This window comes from Blennius ocellaris, assembly GCF_963422515.1.
Source record: "Blennius ocellaris genome assembly, chromosome: 9".
NCBI lineage: Eukaryota > Metazoa > Chordata > Actinopteri > Blenniiformes > Blenniidae > Blennius > Blennius ocellaris.
The window spans coordinates 745,689-766,190 of record NC_137658.1 but is presented as its reverse complement, the minus strand read 5'-3'; the positions used below and the strand labels follow the sequence as shown (position 1 = coordinate 766,190).

General features: G+C 47.6%; 1 protein-coding gene across 1 annotated transcript in view; it reads right to left on the bottom strand.

The window, feature by feature from the left end:
• Nucleotides 1–1,295: 1,295 nt before the first annotated feature.
• The window catches only part of LOC308134735 (teneurin-3), a gene marked incomplete at its 5' end in the record, with an annotated part of 101,370 nt that continues 82,163 nt past the window's right edge, over nucleotides 1,296–20,502 (bottom strand). The window contains 7 exon segments of the mRNA XM_080502516.1: nucleotides 1,296–3,487; nucleotides 4,043–4,173; nucleotides 4,482–6,093; nucleotides 7,393–7,689; nucleotides 8,359–8,594; nucleotides 10,082–10,257; nucleotides 13,379–14,256. Of these exon segments, the coding sequence (XP_080358642.1) occupies nucleotides 2,735–3,487; nucleotides 4,043–4,173; nucleotides 4,482–6,093; nucleotides 7,393–7,689; nucleotides 8,359–8,594; nucleotides 10,082–10,257; nucleotides 13,379–14,256 (4,083 nt within the window). The 3' untranslated portion in view covers nucleotides 1,296–2,734.

The window sequence follows — 20,502 nt, the reverse complement described above, 5'->3', positions numbered from 1 at the left end:
CTTCAGTGGCCACAGCGTGACACTGCAGCGCCTCGTTCTCACATCACCACTTTAACCATTCCATTTGACGCCTCTTTGAATTAACCTGCAAGAGTCCAGAAGTGTTTCGGTTTGTTTGTTTGTTTTGTTTTTTTTTTTCCTCCTCCAAACATTTGGCTCACAAATCACCGGAATGTGACGGAAGCCGTTTGAAGTCGGAGCTCAAAGCAACAGAACGTCGAGTTTTATAGAAGCACGGCGGGTTGTGAAATATTGCACGGCGTTGAGATATGCAGATTAAACACGCCGCTCTGCGATTGGACGACTTTGTGAACTATGCACTTTGCACCACCAGGGAGCATCAGAGGACTTTTAAGGGAATGGGAGATTTAAACGCAGCACATTTGACTTTTTTTTTTCTGCACAGTCTCTTTGTATGGATGCTTCAAAAACAAACGGGAGAGGCTTGAAGAAGTTCACTGTAATTTCACTGTGGAAGAACAATAGGCGGCTGCTCACTGGGGGGACTTTAATAAAACATTTCATTATAGGTTGGCGGTGAACAGAGGTGGTATACCCTCAGGGAGGCCGATGAGAAGGCATGGATGTTAGATTTGGAGATGAGCAACGTTCAAAGAGACGCACCTTCATGGAGCTGTACATGTCATAAAACATTTTGAGTTAAAAAAAACAACATGTAAAGAATCCGGGGGGGGGGGGGGGGGGGGCTACTGCAGCACTTCAGAGGTCAGAAACAACAGCATAAAATAACTTTTGAGCGAAGAATATTCTCATTCTCATTCTCCCATTTGGTTTCAAATGCTGTTTGAAGCTTACCATGAAAAAGAGGCGTCTTTCATACGACGGCCTTGTTTTCACTGTTCAGTCTTCCATCATCAAAACTCCGGCGGGCTTTGATGAGCGGCGCTCGACAAGGAAGACTGATCACAACCCACAAACGTAATTTAAACAATATCAAATGTTCTTACGAGCCTCGTGTGAACACGATGCCGACTGAGACGTTAATTCCAATCAGAAGTTCTTCAGCTACAATTACGACGTTTCAGTTCAAGGCGATGTTCGTCTGGTCGGGCTTCGCTTTGGAGCACAAAAGATGTAAAATAATTGACACAAGATGTGATTTTGGTGGGTTTTTTTGGAAAGTGATTTCCACGTCTGTGTGTGAATCCACCCCCCCCCCCCCCCTCCACACACACACACACACACACACACACACACAACTTCGGTTTCTGAAGCCGATTTCAAAACTCGGCTGCAAGTTTGATCGTTGAAAAAACAAGACACCCAAAAAAGAACCCCAATATCATTTTAATCCATGAGTGCATTGAACATTCAAAATAAAAATAAATAAATAAATAAAATCTACTGAGCACATGGTCGTGATCTATATTCTCCACTGTAACCTTGTTTATGTGAGATGGGTTCATGAAATATTTGTGTTAATGAAATATTCATTGGACAGGAAGCCAAGTCAAAAGGCATTATGCCCAATAAACATTAAATTTAGTGGAAGTAATAGTTGACCGCATGTTATAGATACATCACCACTTGTAAATACTCGTCACCACATGCACAAGTTTCTGGTAATCACTTAAACAGAGCATTGTGAAGAAAGCCCACATCGGCTTATTTATCAGGAACGAAGCCTCAAGAAATCTGACAGAGCGAAAACAGAATCCATGTCTGAGGAAGATCACATAAAAGAACATTTAAAAGTAAATAAAGAATTAAAACCAAAAGCAGCGGGACTTTATTCATGTATAAACACAACATAAATTACTGGTAATATGACTAGTACAGACATTTATTCAGTTTCTTAAAAAAACGCCATAAAACTCTTGCATAATTTACAAAACATGGTGTCCCTGTGCTATCCGGGACACGGCGGCCCCCCCGCCCCCCCAAACAGCTCCTCATACCTTTGCAGTCCTTTTTTTTTTTTTGTTTGTTTTGTTTAGTTTTTTTTCCACAATGAATATTAGGTACTTAAACATGTTTTGTTTTTTTGTTTTTTTTTCCACTTAAAAGCATCTCAAGGAGAATAAGACATTTTTGATGTTTACAGTGCTAAATCTGGAATACATAGTGGTTGTTCTGTGAGAATATGTCTGACATCAGAAGTCTCTGATTTGAAAAAAAAAAAAAAACAACAACAACAACAAAAAAAAAACTAAAGTATTTGCTCGAGGACAGTTGAACCCACAGGCCTGGTACTTCTACAGAAGTGCAGATATGCATAATGTAAACATTTCCTTTTGCTCTGACGAGACTCTGTTGAGCCAAACTTGTCTTGATGAAACATTAAAAAAAAAAAAAAAAAAAAAAAATGTAAAATTAAAATCAACGAAAATTAAAACACCGAAACTAGCCCACCGTTTCCTCGGATAAATCAGGATTCCTCCGCTTGAGAGTCCAGCGTCCAGAAGGTTTGTGCTACAGAGGATGTGACCTGTAATCGCCGTGTTAAGGCTCGCTGGAGTTGAACGTTTACTCTGTAGTCCGCTGGTCACAATGCACAGCATTGCTTTTGACCACTTCTATTTAGTTTTTCTTTTTTTACCCTATTTATATTTTCTTTTACTCCCCCCCCCCATTCTTTTTTATTTACTTATTGTTTTCCTACAAAAAAAAAAAAACCACATCGACACGTACATATAAGCAACGTTGGATTCCAGTTTGTCCGCCGGGCGTGTCTCTACCAAAACAAAGCGTCTTTGGCAGAACATGCGCCTCGTTACCTCTTCCCGATTTCACTTTGCCGGAGAAAGTGGACGTTGTTAGTGCTATCCGCCAACTCGGGGTACTGTTCGATGGACAGCACGAAGTAGCCGTCGTAGCCCAGCACCTTGCCGCTGCTGAGCAGCTGCCGCTTCTCCCCCTCGGTCCAGGGCCGGACGCCCTCCTCGCCCTCCCGCACCCGCTGCTGCTCCCTCGCCCAGGCGCCGGCCAGGGCGCGCTGCCGCGCCAGCTCCAGCACCCGCGCCTTCTCCTCGTCCACCGTGGAGCCGTAGCGCACGTGGAAGGCCAGCGCGCCGGCGCGGACCTCCACGTCGGCGAAGCGCCGGGTCCGACTGTCCATGACGGTGGTGGACTGGGACACCGTCACGTTCACGCCGTTCTCCAGGGTCTTGTGCCCGCTGGTGAGGTGCATGGCGGCGAGGTCGGCGTCCGGCAGGCCCGGCTTGACGAAGTAGTGCGTGTCGCGCCCCTCGATGGTGAAGTGCAGGTCCTCCAGGTAGAAGGCGTTGTTGAGGACGGTGGCCACCTTGATGCAGTCCTCGCCGGCCACGTTGAGCGTGTGGGTGTGGACGCTGCCCTTGTAGATGGCGAACATGACCGCCCGGCCGATGGGGGACATGGCGGCCGAGAACCACAGCCAGGACTTCTCGCCCCGGCGACCTCGGCGGAGGTGGACCTCGGGCAGCCGCTCGAACGACAGCAGGGAGTGCGCTTGTCGGGTTACTTCCTGCTGGACCCCGGAGATCGACTGTAGGGAGAGTGCAGTGAGACGTTAACGCCCGAACATGGCAGAGACCGGCGCTCTCCGGGACATTTGGAGAGCAGCCGCCGCTCCGCTGCACAGAGCTCCTCATTCACGTTCGAGATAATGGGGGTTTTCGAGCCAAAAGGAGATAAATCCCCAGCGACGGATTTTACGGCGGCACACTTTGCGTTCGGGCCGCAGACCAAAGGAGACGAACACAAATAGCATCAAAAGGCTGTTTTAACACAAGCAACACCAAAACACTACATATAAATTTAGACAGCATTAAAATATGTTGTGCCAGTGACTAAGGCTCGGCAGAGGAAGGAAGACGTTTGCTTATTATTTGTGTTATTATTATGCAAATAGGGTCCAATTAAAGTTGATATTCTGTGAAATACAGAGCAATCCAATTACGACATGGCAGCTTCCAAACACTGAGGTAACAGGGAAACAACCAAAAATAAGTTTGGATTTTTTCGTCATCTTTACTTTGCCGTTCGTCTCGTTTATTTATTTATTTATTTATTTATTTATTTTCTTGGCAGCGTCACTCACCGGCAGGTCGTCCCAGAGCTGGCTCTTCGTCAGTTCGTAGGACGGCATGCTCAAGTCGAACTTTGGGACGGGGAACCCGGGAATGGTGTTGTGAAGATGAAACCCAAACGTCACCAGCCAGCTGTTCACATCTGGAAAAGGCGTGGGGTTTTTGACGTTTTTTAACCTCAGGAACAAACGGAGCCTCGTCTGCTTTGTGGATGTCTTTGAACACTTTGGTTTTTAAAAGCTGCTTCTTTGGTACTTCAAAACATGAAAGTATTTACATAAAAATAAAAAAAACAACACATTGACGACTATGAATTTGATGCTTGACCTTAGAAGCCAATTAGTAAAAGAATTAATTAGACACATAATTAAATGGACCAAACAAACATCCAAACATTTCAGCTTTTTCGTTGGGAAGTTATAACGAAAGGATTACGATGAAAAGTCTCACCTGCGACATATTCTCTGACTTCGTGAACTTTGCTGATGGGGTTGTTGTTTCTGAACATGTAGAGATTAAACGGCGCTGGCTCCTTGCCCACTTTCTGCCACGAGGACACGTCCGGGACGGTCCACCTCCCGGACATGATGTCGTAGTCCTGCTCCCCGAAGTGCAGCAGCCTGGTCAGGGGGTCGTACAGCCCGCCGTGGAAGCCGAGCACCAGCTGGAAGTCTGGGTTGGAGTCAAAGTAGATCTCGCCGTACGCCGTGTACTGCAGCTGCTTGACCAGCAGGCCGTTGCTGGTGAAGACGGCCAGGGGCGTGCCGGTGTTGTCGCAGGCGATGTAGAACTCCTCCCCGCTGCTGATCTCCATGGCGAACAGGTGGCCCTGCAGGTCGTAGTAGAACGAGGTGATCTCCGAACTGGAGTGGTTGTACACGTGCGTTATCCGGGCGGGGTAGCTCAGGTCTGCGTAGAAGTACTGCAGGTGCTGGCCCAAGCTGGTCTTGGTGGAAACCCTGCGTCCGAGCCCGTCGTAGCGGTACTGAATCGTCCAGCCGCTGCTCTTGCTGTAGACCCGCACCAGCAGCCCCTTGGAGTTGTACTCGAAGATCTCCGCGCCCCTCTGGCGGAGGAAGCCGTCCTCGTCCATCCGGTACTGGATGTCCCCGAGGCGGGTGATGCGGTCCCTCAGGTCGTAGCGCAGGGGGAGCAGCCTGGCGCTGTTCCCCGCGTTCAGCAGGTGCAGATTCCCGTTGAGGTCGTACGTGTAGCGCCACATCACTTTGTCGTTGAGGTACACGGTCATCAGCTGGCCGTCCACGTCGTACTCGTAGCCGTACTTGGTGGTGTTGGCGAACGGGCCGATCTTGATCTCGCGCTTCGTGACCCTGCCGACGTCGTCGTACTGGAAGGTGATCCAGTACATGAGGGAGCGGAAGATCTCGTACTGGATCTCCTTGATGCGGCCGTGCGCGTCAAAGTGCTTGGTGTACGTCATGACCGCCGTGGAGATGATCTGATTGATGTCGTAGTAGATCACGCCGAACTTCCCGAACTGCTCTATCTTGCCGGAGATGTCGTCGAACTGGTACAGGTCGATGGGCAGCGGCGTTTCGTTGATGACGCCCTGCACGCTGGTGACGCGCAGGCTGCTGTCGTAGGTGTAGTCGAAGCGGGCGTTGACCATGCCGTCCTCGCTGAAGCGGAAGATCTGCCGGTCCACCAGGGGGCCGACCTGGCGGTAGCGGATCGAGCAGATGAAGCCCTCGTTCTGCAGGTTGACGGTCTTCAGCACGCCGGCCGTCTCGTCGTAGGTGAAGCTGACCCTGGTGCTGTCGTACAGGATCTCCGACAGCTTGTTCTGCCGCCGGTACCGGTACAGCACCCGGCGGCCCGTGCCGAGGTGAGCGACCCTCAGCAGGAGGCCGTCCTCGCTGTAGTCCACGGCGACCGAGGCGTTGCTCTCGGGAGGGTGGTAGAGGTTCCTGTAGTAGCCCACCGAGCGGATGGTCTGCATGGTGTAGCGGGCCACGCTCGGCATGGTGACGGCGGAGAGCCGGTCCAGAGGGTCGAAGTCAAAGATGTACTGCCTCTGACTGTGGAGCAGCAGAACCATCGACTGCGGAGGAAACACGGGGAAACAATTTGTTCAAACGTCTTCGCGCTATGCGAGTACTGCAACGGTTTCGTGTTGCCCAAGTGCACGACTGTTCCGCCTTAAGGAAAGGAGACAGGGTGCATTAAAAATGTACTTGATATTGCTAACTATCAGAGGCAGCAGCTGCCAGCTTCCCACCGTCAATTCTGTTTTGATCACCGTGTGGAAAAACACAGAAAACTGTTTATTGACGCTGCCCACTTTGTAAAGCCCCGGCCAAAAACATTTCGCGACATTGCAGGGGGAGAACTGGTACGTTCAAACACGCTCTGCTACAGTCAAACGTGTTTATTTTTAACCCGCCGTCACACGGAGGGAGCCTCGTTTTAATTAATTTACACTTTGCAGTTTGGAGAGGGACCTGTCAGCCCAGGGTTTACCACCCTCGCCGTTAAAATGTCATACCCAGTCATGCGTGGCGGCGCCGAGGTTCCCTGAGCCCCTCTGTTACCGATGTCAGAGTGTTGACACGGCCTCTCCGGGTCACGCAACGGGAAAGAGGCAGTCAGGAGTGGATGAGGGAAATCTCTGCATGCTTTATTTGGCCTCAGCATCTCTGTGCAATCTCAGAACTCTCCGGAACGGCGAGGAGAATATTTATTGTGGAGGAGACGGAGGGGGAAACGACGCGGCGGAAGACGTGGCTTTTGTTGTGGGCAATTCTGAACGAGCAGTCGGCGTCTTTATAGCTTTAAAGAGCCTGTTTATTGAGAAAGGTGCCATAAGTATGACAAATAAAGTGAAGCTCGGGGCAAGACCGTACTCCGAGCATTAGACATTTTTTTTTTTTTTCCCCACACTGAGACTTACGACGGCGGCGACGGTCATCTCTTCCGCGGGGCGGCGTTCCCTCGGTTAGCCCTGACATACCGCCGGAGAGCCGTTAAGACACACCGCGCTGCGTTTTATCTCGCCGCCGCCGCACCCTCCTCGGCTCGCCCGGCGAATTTTGACGACTGGCTTGAGTTATGGCCCGGAGATGTTACATCCAGATCCTCCCGTGGAGGGAAGCCGACCGGACACTTTTACGTCTGAGGCTTGTAAATGACGCTCATAAATTTGCCGTTAGCGGGGGAAGCCGCGGAATTACTATGTGTGGAGGTGCTTGGAAAGCCGAAGATGGAGAGTCTTTGAGGGTGACAAAATAAAATAAAAAAAAAGAAGAGAGGCGCCTCTTCAGGGTGACCTCTGGCTCCATACATGCCAGAGTCCTGATTTATCGCCGTGCCGGCAGGTACGGCGCGTCGCGGGCTTCCTCACCTGCTCCAGATAGGTGTAGCTCCAGATCTTCCCGTCGGCGAAGACCCTGGAGACGAGGCGGCCCTGGCCGTCGTACTCCAGCCTCTCGGTGGTGGGCCCCCGCTGCAGGGCGCTGATCTGCCCGCTGCCGGTGCGGCTCACGTTGACGGGCAGCAGCTTGCTGCTGGGCACCCAGAGGACCGGGTGGCCCGCCGTGTCGTAGATGATCTTCAGGAGGAACTTCCTGTGGTCGTCGTAGATCTTCTCCGTCCTCAGGGTGCGGTCGTAATCGACGGAGAGGATGTTCCGTCCGTTCACCTGCGGGCGAGATGAAGGCGTCAAGAGCCGGTGCGAGACGTTGATTTGACGCGCCTAATCAATGGCGGAGGCGTGAAGTCGGCTGATTGCCGGACGGCGCGGTTTCCCCCTCGGGGGGGGAAAACTTTCTCGGTCTCCACGTCGCCGTTCTTTGCCTGAATGGCTCTTTAAACTGTGTTGGCAGAGATTCACGCCCCCTTCACGTGGCTCATTAACCAGAGAGAGACACTCTGGCCGTTGTTCAGGCACACTTAAATTCCGTCCTCCCACCTTTAATGGGGACAAAAAAAATTACCGCGAAACAAAGCAACGCCGTAGCCGACGGAGTCCCGTGAATCATAAATCAGCAATCAGACGGCGTTACGGGTAGGAGGACTCTACAGTCGCACTTCTACACCGGAATACCGATAACTCCCTGCAATCGGGACGAATGTTGGGGACTCATAAATTTCAATGAGAAAGAAACATTTTTTTTGGAAGGTTAGAATAAGGACGCCTGACGTGGAGTCTGGATTTCACACGGACTCGCATGGCTGAGCAGAGCTGGAGCCGCGACCGACATCAGGAATGTGACATTCATCACTGGATTGTGCAGCGAGTACCAGGAGAGAGAGAGAGAGAGAGAGAGAGAGAGAGAGAGAGAGAGAGAGAGAGAGAGAGAGAACATACCCGCAGCTTCCGTCCAAACACGATAACTTTCCCTCTGGCTTGTTCCTTGCGGAAGCGCCACTCCACCAGGTTCTGCCCGCTCTCCCCCGGCAGGCTCATGTTGCGCCTGGCCACGGTGGGGTTGGCGGCGCCGGCCAGGATGTGCGGCTCCGTCTGGTAGTGGGTGTCCATCCCGTTGGCGTAGGTGATCCTCAGCGAGTTGTCGAAGCCCACCTGATAGCTGCTCCTGCACTGGTCTGTTGGTCGGGGGGAGGGGGGGAGGGGGGGGGGGGGGGGGGGGGGGAATAGTCAGTGAGGAGCTCTCTCAGTGCAGGACGGAGCAAGTCCTTCATCCCTACGGCAAGTCCTTCATCCCTACTGCTGTTAGACTGGACAACAACACTGTAAAGTAACATGCAATACTATGTGCAATAACCCCTGCATCTACGTCACTTTATCTACGTCACTTTATCTACGTCACTAATTGACCACTTGTTAGGACCGAACCTTTCCAACACTGGTATTATTTTTACTATAGTAACTTTATTGTACTTTATTCTACACTTTGCCCCCCATCATAGTTTATTTTCCTTGTATTTCATCTTACTGTATATTTTGCTCCCCTTAGAACTTATTATACTTTATTATAGTTTGTGATTTTTATCTTGTTTTTTAGTCCTGATTTTTTTATCTACTTATTATTACTGTAAATATTGTTGGTCCTTAGGGTTCTTGATAGTCATTGTATATAAGATTCCTCTATTCTTACCTAACTGCTCACATGGAAAGAACCTATATGAGGACATATGCCTATAAGCAGTTTATGTGCACATATATGCTGCATATATGCGTATATATGCCACATATAGGCAAAATTGAGGTGAATATATGTGAATATACAGGCCATATAGGTCTCCTGTACTGCTTCTTTAATTACACACACACACACACACACATATATATATATATATAGCCTATATATCTCACTTTGGCAACTGTCATACATTATCAAGGCAATAACTAAGAACTAACTTAAAAACAATTACGCAAGAAGAACATATAGGTACATGTGTATATGCACACATATATGTACCTATATAGGTACCTGTATGCACGTATATGTGTACATATATGTGCATTTATGTACATATAGTATAGGAAAACGGCCAATATTATATATGTCACATATATCAAACCCTATATTAAAACATATATGTTTATATAGGTTCTTTCCATGTGGGTGTTTGCAAATTTCTTGTCTTTCCTACGACTGAGTCCTGAAGAGCAGAATGTAACAAGTACATTTCTCCATTGTGAGATCAATAAAGGCTTATCATATCTTATCTAATCTTAAAAAGGAAATACCAGTATCACATCAGGATTGATGGTATTTATAGTCTCCGAGGGGTGATTACTGGCCGTGCATTATTGTGCTCAAAGGACTCAAGCGTTTGAATTGAGCGACTTTTCACATGTAAAAAAAAAAAAGAAGATGAATGATGTGCTGGGCCGACTGCACCATCTGGCTCTGGCATGGGACGAGAAAACACAGCGTTCCAAAAGGTGGAGGCGTCGCCCCCCCCCCCCCCCCCCCCCCCGCCCGCCAGCCAGCCGAGCCCACACGGCGAGAGAGTAATCATTTAACACCGTCGCCTGTCGGGCCGTCCGAGTCGCAGTGATGCACGACTCGAGCTTACTCCACGTTGCCCGGCTGACCCCTGAAAACAACGACAGATCGCGGTACCCTGGGACAGCGTGTAGAAGGAGCGGAGGGTGGAGGTGTTGGTGGTGATGCTGACTTCCTCCTCGCTCATGGAGCTCTCGATGTCCACCGTCAGGGCGCTGTGCAGGTCCGTGTACAAGTTGTTCACCATGCCGGTGGGGAACGTCACGTTCATCAGGCGGCCCTCGCTGTCGTAGCTGGTTTGGGGAAATGACAAAGCGTCGGTGTGTATGAACGCTCCCGTTTCAATTACACCGCCTGAGTCGGGCCGTCGACTCTCTGGTAATTAAAATGTCAAGATTTTCTGGGTTTTTTCTTCTGGATATGTTAAATTTCGTTGCAGTGCAAGTGAAGAGCTGAAGGCACAATCCAAATATTTAATATGGGAGAGTGACACATCTCATCAGCTATCAGTTTCATATTCAAGTAGAAAAAACAAAACACCACAGTCTTGTAATGAATTCAATTATTTGGATGATTGATGTGTCATTATAATCTCAACTGAATGCTTTGCTCTTTTTTTTTTTTTTTTTTAGTTATAGTGAGCAGATCATTCATGGCATAATGTGACATGACAGCGAATTACACATGGGAGAAGAATTCAATCAGAGGCTCTGCTCGCAAAACAAAGTGCTGGAACAGAAAGTCAAGGCGGCTTTAATACCAAAATGTGGTCGGTCAGTTTTTTTTTCAAACTTTTGATTTATTTAGTTTTTTAACGAGCATTTGAACACAATCGCTCTCTCTCCCTCTCTCTCTCCCTCTCTCGCTCTCTCTAGCAGAGGAGTGTTATACTGAAACGGAGGGGAAATAAAGGAAAAGCTGGATTTGGGCCAAGAAACTTTGTATACGATTGTTGATGTTTTTGGACCAATAAGAAATTGCTGCGAAAGTGTTGAAAATCTGGATAATATGACTGCTTGTTTATAGTAATATACGGCAAGGTTTTTTTGACTAGATACTACATTTTAATATTATTTTAATATTAATATTATTACTAACCTCCCTGCTTTGTCTTTTCTGTTGTTGTGCGTAAGCTGATAAAGTATCAATCAATCAATCGATCGATCAATGTGTTGTTGTAGATCATTAAGGCCCCGTGAAACTCGGCGATTTTGAGATTTCAGTTCACTTAAGTTTCACATTTATGGCGCAGCGTCAGCAGAAACACTGGAATTAGCATTAGCATTGCAGTTACCATGCCAGGCCACAAGTTGGAGCTGTGGGCTGTTTTTGTAATGAAACCACACACACACGCACGCACGCACGCACGCACGCACGCACGCACGCACGCACGCACGCACGCACGCACACACACACACACACACACACACACACACACACACACACACACACACACACACACACACAGGAGAGAAGAAAATGCTCATAAACATGAACGCTGGGGGAAGTGACTGTCAAAATAAAAGCACCAAGTTGGATTGTTGCTATGGCGACTGTCAAAATATGTTGAGACAGTCTCTACTGAGCATGTGCAGAACACCAGTCACTACGGCCGGGAGTTTTTCAAAAGTTCCACCTTGGCTTCTTTTTAAAAAGTTGCGTTTTTAGCGGCTCTGCTAGCAGACGCCACAAAATGCAATGGATTTTTTCGCGACTTCACTTGAAAACGTCACGTAAACATTCGTTAATCTGCCTTCAGAGGTACGTCATGCTAAAGATGTCCTGCTGGGCTGCATTCTTATGTGAACCGTTTTAATATTTATCTCCCAAATAAGCAAACACACGACATATTCCTTGAAACAAAAAATATAGAGAAATGTAACATACTTTATGAACATCAAGTTAATAAAGTCAAACTAGGCTACTTTAGAGATCTGAGGCACATTTTATAATTAGGTTTCAATTAAAGGTGCACCCTGCAGCAGTTTGCAGGTACGTACCAATTATAGAGTAAACGAGGACTTGAAAGAGGATCACACACTCACAGCAAACATTTCCATCTGCAAACAATTCCAGGTTTTACTTTATGAAAATATTAGTTAAGATGGAGGGAAATGTGCTAAAATAAAGTGTTTATTAAATCCGTCCGGCTTCGGGGATTCTAATATCTTATTCTCGTCCCGAGAACCAGGGAATTGTCTTCTTTTTTTATAAATTCCTAAATAAATAGCATTTTCTGCCAGAGCGCAAAGCACTTTTGTTTACAAGGTTTTTTTATTAGAACGCACAAAGTAGGTGGTGTGTTTTAATTGCCATTGTGGGAGAACTGGTAAATCACCACAGAGCGTCAAGCAGAACGCAGAACCCCCGGCGTGGAACCTACTCGTACCCGGGGTAGTGCTGCAGGCCCCCCCCCCCCCCCCCAACAGCTCCATTCACATCCAAAGGACAAACCACACACACACACACACACACACACACACACACACACACACACACACACACACACACACACACACACACACACACACACACACACACACACACACACACACACACACAATATTAGATAAAAATATTTAGATCACTGTGATTACTGTATTATAAAATGTATATAAAAAAAAAATGTATGGGTGTTGTATGTTTCTCCCCACCAAGTCTTTCTCTGTTTCTCCTCTCCTCTTTCCTTTCCTTTCCTCTCCTCTCCTCCCCTCTTTTCTTTCCCCTCTCCTCTCCTCTCCTCTCCTCTCCTCTCCTCTCCTCTCCTCTTTCCTTTCCATTCCTTTCCTCTCCTCTTTCCTCTCCTCATTTCTTTCCCCTCTCCTCTCCTCTCCTCTCCTCCCCTCTTTTCTTTCCTCTCTCCTCTCCTCTTTCCTTTCCATTCCTTTCCTCTCCTCTTTCCTCTCCTCTTTTCTTTCCCCTCTCCTCTCCTCTCCTCCCCTCTTTTCTTTCCCCTCTCCTCTCCTCTCCTCTCCTCTTTCCTTTCCATTCCTTTCCTCTCCTCTTTCCTCTCCTCTTTTCTTTCCCCTCTCCTCTCCTCTCCTCTCCTCCCCTCTTTTCTTTCCCCTCTCCTCTCCTCCCCTCTTTTCTTTCCTCTCTCCTCTCCTCTCCTCTCCTCTTTCCTTTCCATTCCTTTCCTCTCCTCTTTTCTTTCCCCTCTCCTCTCCTCTCCTCTCCTCTTTCCTTTCCCCTCTCCTCTCCTCTTCTCTCTCCTCCCCTCCCCTCCTCCACCTCTGGTTTCTACAAAGTTTCTCCTGTTAGAGGAAGTTTTTCTTTTCCACAGTCACAAACTCACCTGCTGCTCATGTGGATGTTGGGCTTTTTCTATTTTCTCTATAAAAGCACATTGGAACGACTGTAATGTATTTAAAAACGTCTTTCTTTTAATAAATAAAATTTAAAAAAAGAACCTACTCGTAGAAGGTGGTCCAGCCGATCTCCGAGGTCTTGGTGGCCAGCAGGCCGTTGTTGCCGTGGTAGGTGAGCAGCACCAGCTCCCGGCCCTGGGCCGTCAGGGTCTTCAGCCCGCCGTTGGTGCCCATGGTCAGCCAGATCACCTGGTTGTCGGGGGCGACGATCCGCACCGGCGTGCGGTTGGGATCGCGGCGGATGCGCAGCGTGTTCCCGCTGCTGTCGGTGACGGCCGTGATGTCGTTCTCCGTGCTGTAGCTGAAGCTGGACTTCAGGTCGCCGGTCAGCAGGCTGGCGGTGTGCTGGTGCGTGCCGTTGCCGTCGAACACGTAGAGCTCCTGGGCGTCGGGCGACGCCACCTCGTAGGCGCCGGAGATCAGGGCCGGCCCGTTCCGGGAGATGGCCCGGATGCGGATGTTGCCCAGGTCGGCCACGTACAGGGTCCCGTCCGGCGCCGCCACCAGCGACGACGGCGCGTTGAGCCGGGCGTCCTTGGCGTAGCCGTCGCCCGTCTGGTAGCAGTCGCAGTTGGCGTCGTTCTTGCAGTCGCAGTCGGACGGCGCGCCGGCCAGGTGCGTGATCTCGCCGTCCACCGACACCTTGCGGATCCTGCTCATCTTCCTCTCGTCCGTCTCGGCGACGTAGATGGCGCCGTGGTAGGACACGGAGATGGAGACGGCCGACTCCAGGGGCGTCAGCTGCGCCCGCTGGCCGCCGGCGACGCCGCGCTCCAGGCCGGCCAGGGGGCAGTGGACGGGCCGGCCGGCCGCGATGCTCACCTGGCCGTTCTCCGTGATGCGCAGCACGATGTTGTTGTCCAGGACGTACAGCGAGTTGTCCATGGGGCTGACGGCGAGGTCCGTGGGCCACTCCAGGATCACCTGGAACACAGGACAGCCCGGGGGGGTGAGGCCCGGGCACAGAGCTACGGCGGCAGAACGAACGGCGGAAACAAAACCATCCTCCTGGATGTTTGGGGCGACCGTTGAAGAGCGAAATCTTTACATTTAGAACCGACTTCACCTTCGTTAAATCACAAAACATGGATGCAATCCAACCAGCAGAGGAAAGTAATGAAGACGTTTTAATTCACAATTGAACGACACAGCAGTTGCGGGATCGTTTTGCCCTTTTGTTCTGTACGAAGCTTTGCAAACATAGAATCGCGACTTGCTAAAGGTAGCGCGGTGAAGGAGCCTTTGACTTCTGCAGACTCTTCTGTAGAAACGGAACCTCGGAGTCAGTCTCGGTGAACTTCAGCCGTCTCTGACCTCCACGTCGCCTCGGCTTTTCTTTCCTCGGGCTAACTTTTGCTCCGCGCAGAACGAACCGCGAGCTTTCAGACGTGTTTGACCCTCTCGTCTCGCCGTCACTCAATAGCCCTTTTTTTAAAAAAAGTGTACAAGTCAATAAACGAGGACATTTGAAATCCTTGAAGACAAAATGTTACCTCTGTTAACATAAAGTCTACCTCGCTATAGATCTATCTATCTCCTGTATCTACTGTATCTATAGATCTATCTACTGTATCTACTGTATCTATAGATCTATCTATCAACTGTATCTACTGTATCTATAGATCTATCTACTGTATCTATAGATCTATAGATCTGTCTATCTCCTGTATCTACTGTATCTATAGATCTATCTATCAACTGTAGCTACTGTATCTACTGTGTCTATAGATCTATCTACTGTATCTATAGATCTATAGATCTGTCTACTCCTGTATCTACTGTATCTATAGATCTATCTATCAACTGTAGCTACTGTATCTACTGTGTCTATAGATCTATCTACTGTATCTATAGATCTATCTATCTCCTGTATCTCCTGTATCTATAGATCTATCTATCTCCTGTAGCTACTGTATCTATAGATCTATCTATCTCCTGTATCTACTGTATCTATAGATCTATCTATCTCCTGTAGCTACTGTATCTATAGATCTATCCATCAACTGTATCTATAGATCTATCTATCCATCTATCTATAGATCTATCTATCTCCTGTATCTACTGCATCTATAGATCTATCTATCTACTGTATCTATAGATCTATCTATCAACTGTATCTACTGTATCTATAGATCTATCTATCCATCTATCTATAGATCTATCTATCTACTGTATCTATAGATCTATCTATCAACTGTATCTATAACTCTATCTATCCATCTATCTATAGATCTATCTATCAACTGTATCTACTGTATCTATAGATCTATCTATCCATCTATCTATAGATCTATCTATCTACTGTATCTATAGATCTATCTATCCATCTATCTATAGATCTATCTATCAACTGTATCTACTGTATCTATAGATCTATCTATCCATCTATCTATAGATCTATCTATCTACTGTATCTATAGATCTATCTATCAACTGTATCAATAACTCTATCTATCCATCTATCTATAGATCTATCTGTCTCCTGTATCTATAGATCTATCTATCTACTGTATCTACTGCATCTATAGATCTATCTACTGTATCTATAGATCTATCTATCATCTATCTATAGATCTATCTATCTCCTGTATCTACTGTATCTATAGATCTATCTATCAACTGTATCTATAGATCTATCTATCCATCTATCTATAGATATATCTATCTCCTGTAGCTACTGTATCTATAGATCTATCTATCAACTGTATCTATAGATCTATCTATCCATCTATCTATAGATCTATCTATCTCCTGTAGCTACTGTATCTATAGATCTATCTATCTCCTGTATCTACTGTATCTACAGATCTATCTATCCATCTATCTATAGATCTATCTATCTACTGTATCTATAGATCTATCTATCAACTGTATCTATAACTCTATCTATCCATCTATCTATAGATCCATCTATCTCCTGTATCTATAGATCTATCTATCAACTGTATCTATAACTCTATCTATCCATCTATCTATAGATCCATCTATCTACTGTATCAATAACTATCTATCCATCTATCTATAGATCTATCTATCTCCTGTAGCTACTGTATCTATAGATCTATCTACTGTATCTATAGATCTATCTATCCATCTATCTATAGATCTATATATCTACTGTATCTACTGTATCTATAGATATATCTACTGTATCAATAGATCTATCTATCTACTGTATCTATAGATCTATCTATCTCCTGTAGCTACTGTATCTATAGATCTATCTACTGTATCTATAGATCTATTTATCTCCTGTAGCTACTGTATCTATAGATCTATCTACTGTATCTATAGATCTATCTATCTACAGTATCTACTGTATCTATAGATCTATCTATCCATCTATCTATAGATCTATCTCGTTTCTGGAGACAAACAAGAGTGTGAATCAGAAACCCAGATGTTAATCCACATTAATCATCCCGTCACCCCAGCAGCGTCCAACAGGCCCACACATCAGGTTCGTCCCGTGTTGCTGCTGATGTGTAGAAACGAAAATCAGCTCCTTGGTTAATGTGCTGATCTCTGCAGTTCTGTTTTGTTGTCGTCTTGCTCCATTTGCACCGAGCGACCCGGTAATTCCAGCTCAGGGAGAACCTCAGCCGTGAAAGACCAAGCGGCTATAAAGCACAGAAAATATTCACAAAGTGAAAGTGACAGCCACATTAACCACGTCTCGGTAGAAAAAAAAAAGAAAAGAAAACAGTAAGTATATGTTATGATCCAAAACTCTAACCCCGGCCGGTCGTTACAATCTGCGGCTGGGAAATGTGACAGAGAGTAAAAGTGTCGTTGGCGCGGTCGGACCTCACACAACACAACCGCGTCGTTACGACTGTCAAAACACTCCACAACTGTGCTTTTCCACCGGGCGAGTTCTAATAAAACTCTCAGTGTTCTCCAATGCTCACCACACACACACACACACACACACGCACACGCGCACACACACACGCACACACACACACGCGCACACACACACACACACACACACACACACACGTACACGTACACACGCACACACAAGCACACACACGTACACACACACACACACGTACACGTACACGTACACGTACACACGCACACACACGCACACACACGTACACACACACGCACGCACGCACGCACGCACGCACACGCACACACACGTACACGTACACGTACACACGCGCACACACACACACACACACACACGCACACGTACACACGTACACACGCACACACACGTACACACACACACACGCACACACACGTACACACACGTACACACACGTACACACACACACGCACACACACACACACACACGTACACTCACACACGCACACGCACGCACGCACGCGCGCACACACACACACACACACACACACACACACACTTCCACTCCTCATTGACGAGACTGTTCTGTTAATTATCAGAATCAAGTTGTTGTTTGCTTTTGTTGTTGTTGTGTTTGTTTGTTTTTATTTTATTTATGTATTTATTTTTTGTTTTATGTCCTTTTGTTTTTGCTTTTGTTATCATTGTTGTGACTATTTGGGTTTTTTGCTCTGTTGTTGCTCAGGCTGGTTTCATCTCATGGCAGTTGGAAAATATTTAGATCACTGTGGTTAATGTATTATAAAATGTATATAAAAAAAAAAATTTATGGGTGTTGTATGTTTCTCTCCACCAAGTCTTTCTCTGTCCTTCCTTTCCTCTCCTCCATCCTTTCACCCCATCCGAATTCTCACAATTGTGCTTTTCCACAGGGCGAGTTCTAATAAAACACGCTGCCTCTCAGTGTTCTCTAATGCTCACCACACACGCACGCACGCACGCACGCACGCACGCACGCACGCACGCACGCACGCACGCGCACGCACACACACACACACACACACACACACACACACACACACACACACACACACACACTCTGATGTCTACATTAGAAACGTCGTCAAAAGCAGCCGCCAGTTCCTGCTCCCCGTCGGTGTTTCTGCCGCAGTGTTTCTAAAAACGACCCGCCCTCGTCCGCAGGGGGAAAAAAAAAAAAAAAAAAAAAAGTTTGGGCTGTTTTTGGGGGTCACTCTTGTTTTGACTCCCGCCGTCTTTCGCCTCCACTCTGGCGGCGTGTCTTTGTTTGCAGCCTGCTACGCTTTCCCTTTTCTGCAAGCCGATCTGCATTAAAACACTAGAAATCTAATTAAAATGTAAATTGGTTAGTTAAAAACGACAAAAACACTTTTTGTCTGCCGCACAAACACAAGAGGTGAGGAAAAAACAAAACGAAAACTGAAAAGCTGATCCTCCAGCAGCGCTGCTCTGAACGAGTCTGGAGCAGAATACGGGCGCCAATGTGATGCGAAGGCGTCCACTTCCACGAGATCCAAGATAAAAGCGACCTTCCTGTGGTGGAGGAGCATAATAACCAGCGACGCCGCGGCTTTAAAGGACAAGTGTTAAACTTTAGCTCATACCGAGTACCGAATACTTCTCAACTGCTATCGAACTTAATTTATTCTCCGCATGCAAACGATATGCGAAGGCTACGGGTGTTTCCTAACAGTCTCTCCTCTCTCCTTTCCTATCCACTTGTCCTGAACGGCATGGACGACGTCAGGAAACGCGATGATGCCGACTCTCTTTCTCCCCTTGATAGTTTCTCACAACGTATTTATAGTCTGTCGTACTTTTGTCCTTGTTGTCATTGTTGACACTAGAGGATGTCCAAACAGTTCCAGCTCTGTTTGGGGTCCGTCCACACCAGGAACCTGGTTCAGGTGAACCAGATGTTTCTGGCAGGTCGTCCACACCAGGAACCTGCTTCACCTGAACCAGATGTTTCTGGCAGGTCGTCCACACCAGGAACCTGGTTCAGGTGTCGTCCACATGAGACGGTTTTAGAAACGTGAAAACAGGTTGTTTTTTTAACACTGGTCCCAAAGTAGGGAAATTCTAAAACCCCGGCTCGTGCCGTCCAACCCCCCGGGGTGTGGACGGTAAAGTCGGCAAAGACGATCATCTGTCGAAAAAAGATGAGGGAATCCCCCCCCCCGCCCCCGCGGTCCGTGATGTCATCAAATAACCACAACAATCAGGGACTACAAGTTCCGGTGGAGCTGCAGAAGCTACTGACGCTAGCAGCAGGAGGCGCAGGACCATAGACCTATAGAACTAGAAGCTACTGACGCTAGCAGCAGGAGGAGCAGGGCCATAGACCTATAGAACTAGAAGCTACTGACGCTAGCAGCAGGAGGAGCAGGGCCATAGACCTATAGAACTAGAAGCTACTGACGCTAGCAGCAGGAGGCGCAGGACCATAGACCTATAGAACTAGAAGCTACTGACGCTAGCAGCAGGAGGAGCAGGGCCATAGACCTATAGAACTAGAAGCTACTGACGCTAGCAGCAGGAGGAGCAGGGCCATAGACCTATAGAACTAGAAGCTACTGACGCTAGCAGCAGGAGGCGCAGGACCATAGACCTATAGAACTAGAAGCTACTGACGCTAGCAGCAGGAGGAGCAGGGCCATAGACCTATAGAACTAGAAGCTACTGACGCTAGCAGCAGGAGAAGCAGGGCCATAGACCTATAGAACTAGAAGCTACTGATGCTAGCAGCAGGAGGAGCAGGGCCATAGACCTATAGAACTAGAGTTATATCGAGGTTGAAGAGCAAGAATCTACTTCTTCTTCTGCGTTTTTGATGTGTTTGGTGAGTCACAGCGCCCCTAAAGGCCTGGCATGTGTACTACATGTGTACTACATGTGTACTACATGTGTACTACATGTGTACTACAGGCCCTCGTGTTGAGCCGTGTTCGTAGTGACGGAATGTTTTTGGAGGCTGGGGAGAAAAAAAAGATGGCGTGGATGTCCCCTTTATCGGGGATTTCTCACGACGCAGTATCAGACCCGATACTCTCGTCCCTTTAAACGTCCACGTTTAAATGCGGGAACATCCGTCCCTGCGTTGGAATTCTACTGCGCGACGACGAGCCGCCGCTTTCATGTCGCCTCGTCTGCCAGAGTAAAAATCTCGCCGGATGAAGCCGGCCGTCTTCAGGCGCTGCAGCAGAAGCTTCATTATCATGTCGGCTGCAAGTGTCCTCAATCCTCGGGATTCTAGTGGAACACTGAGCACTAATTCAGCTGCAGCTACATCAAAACAAGCCCCCCAAACTGAG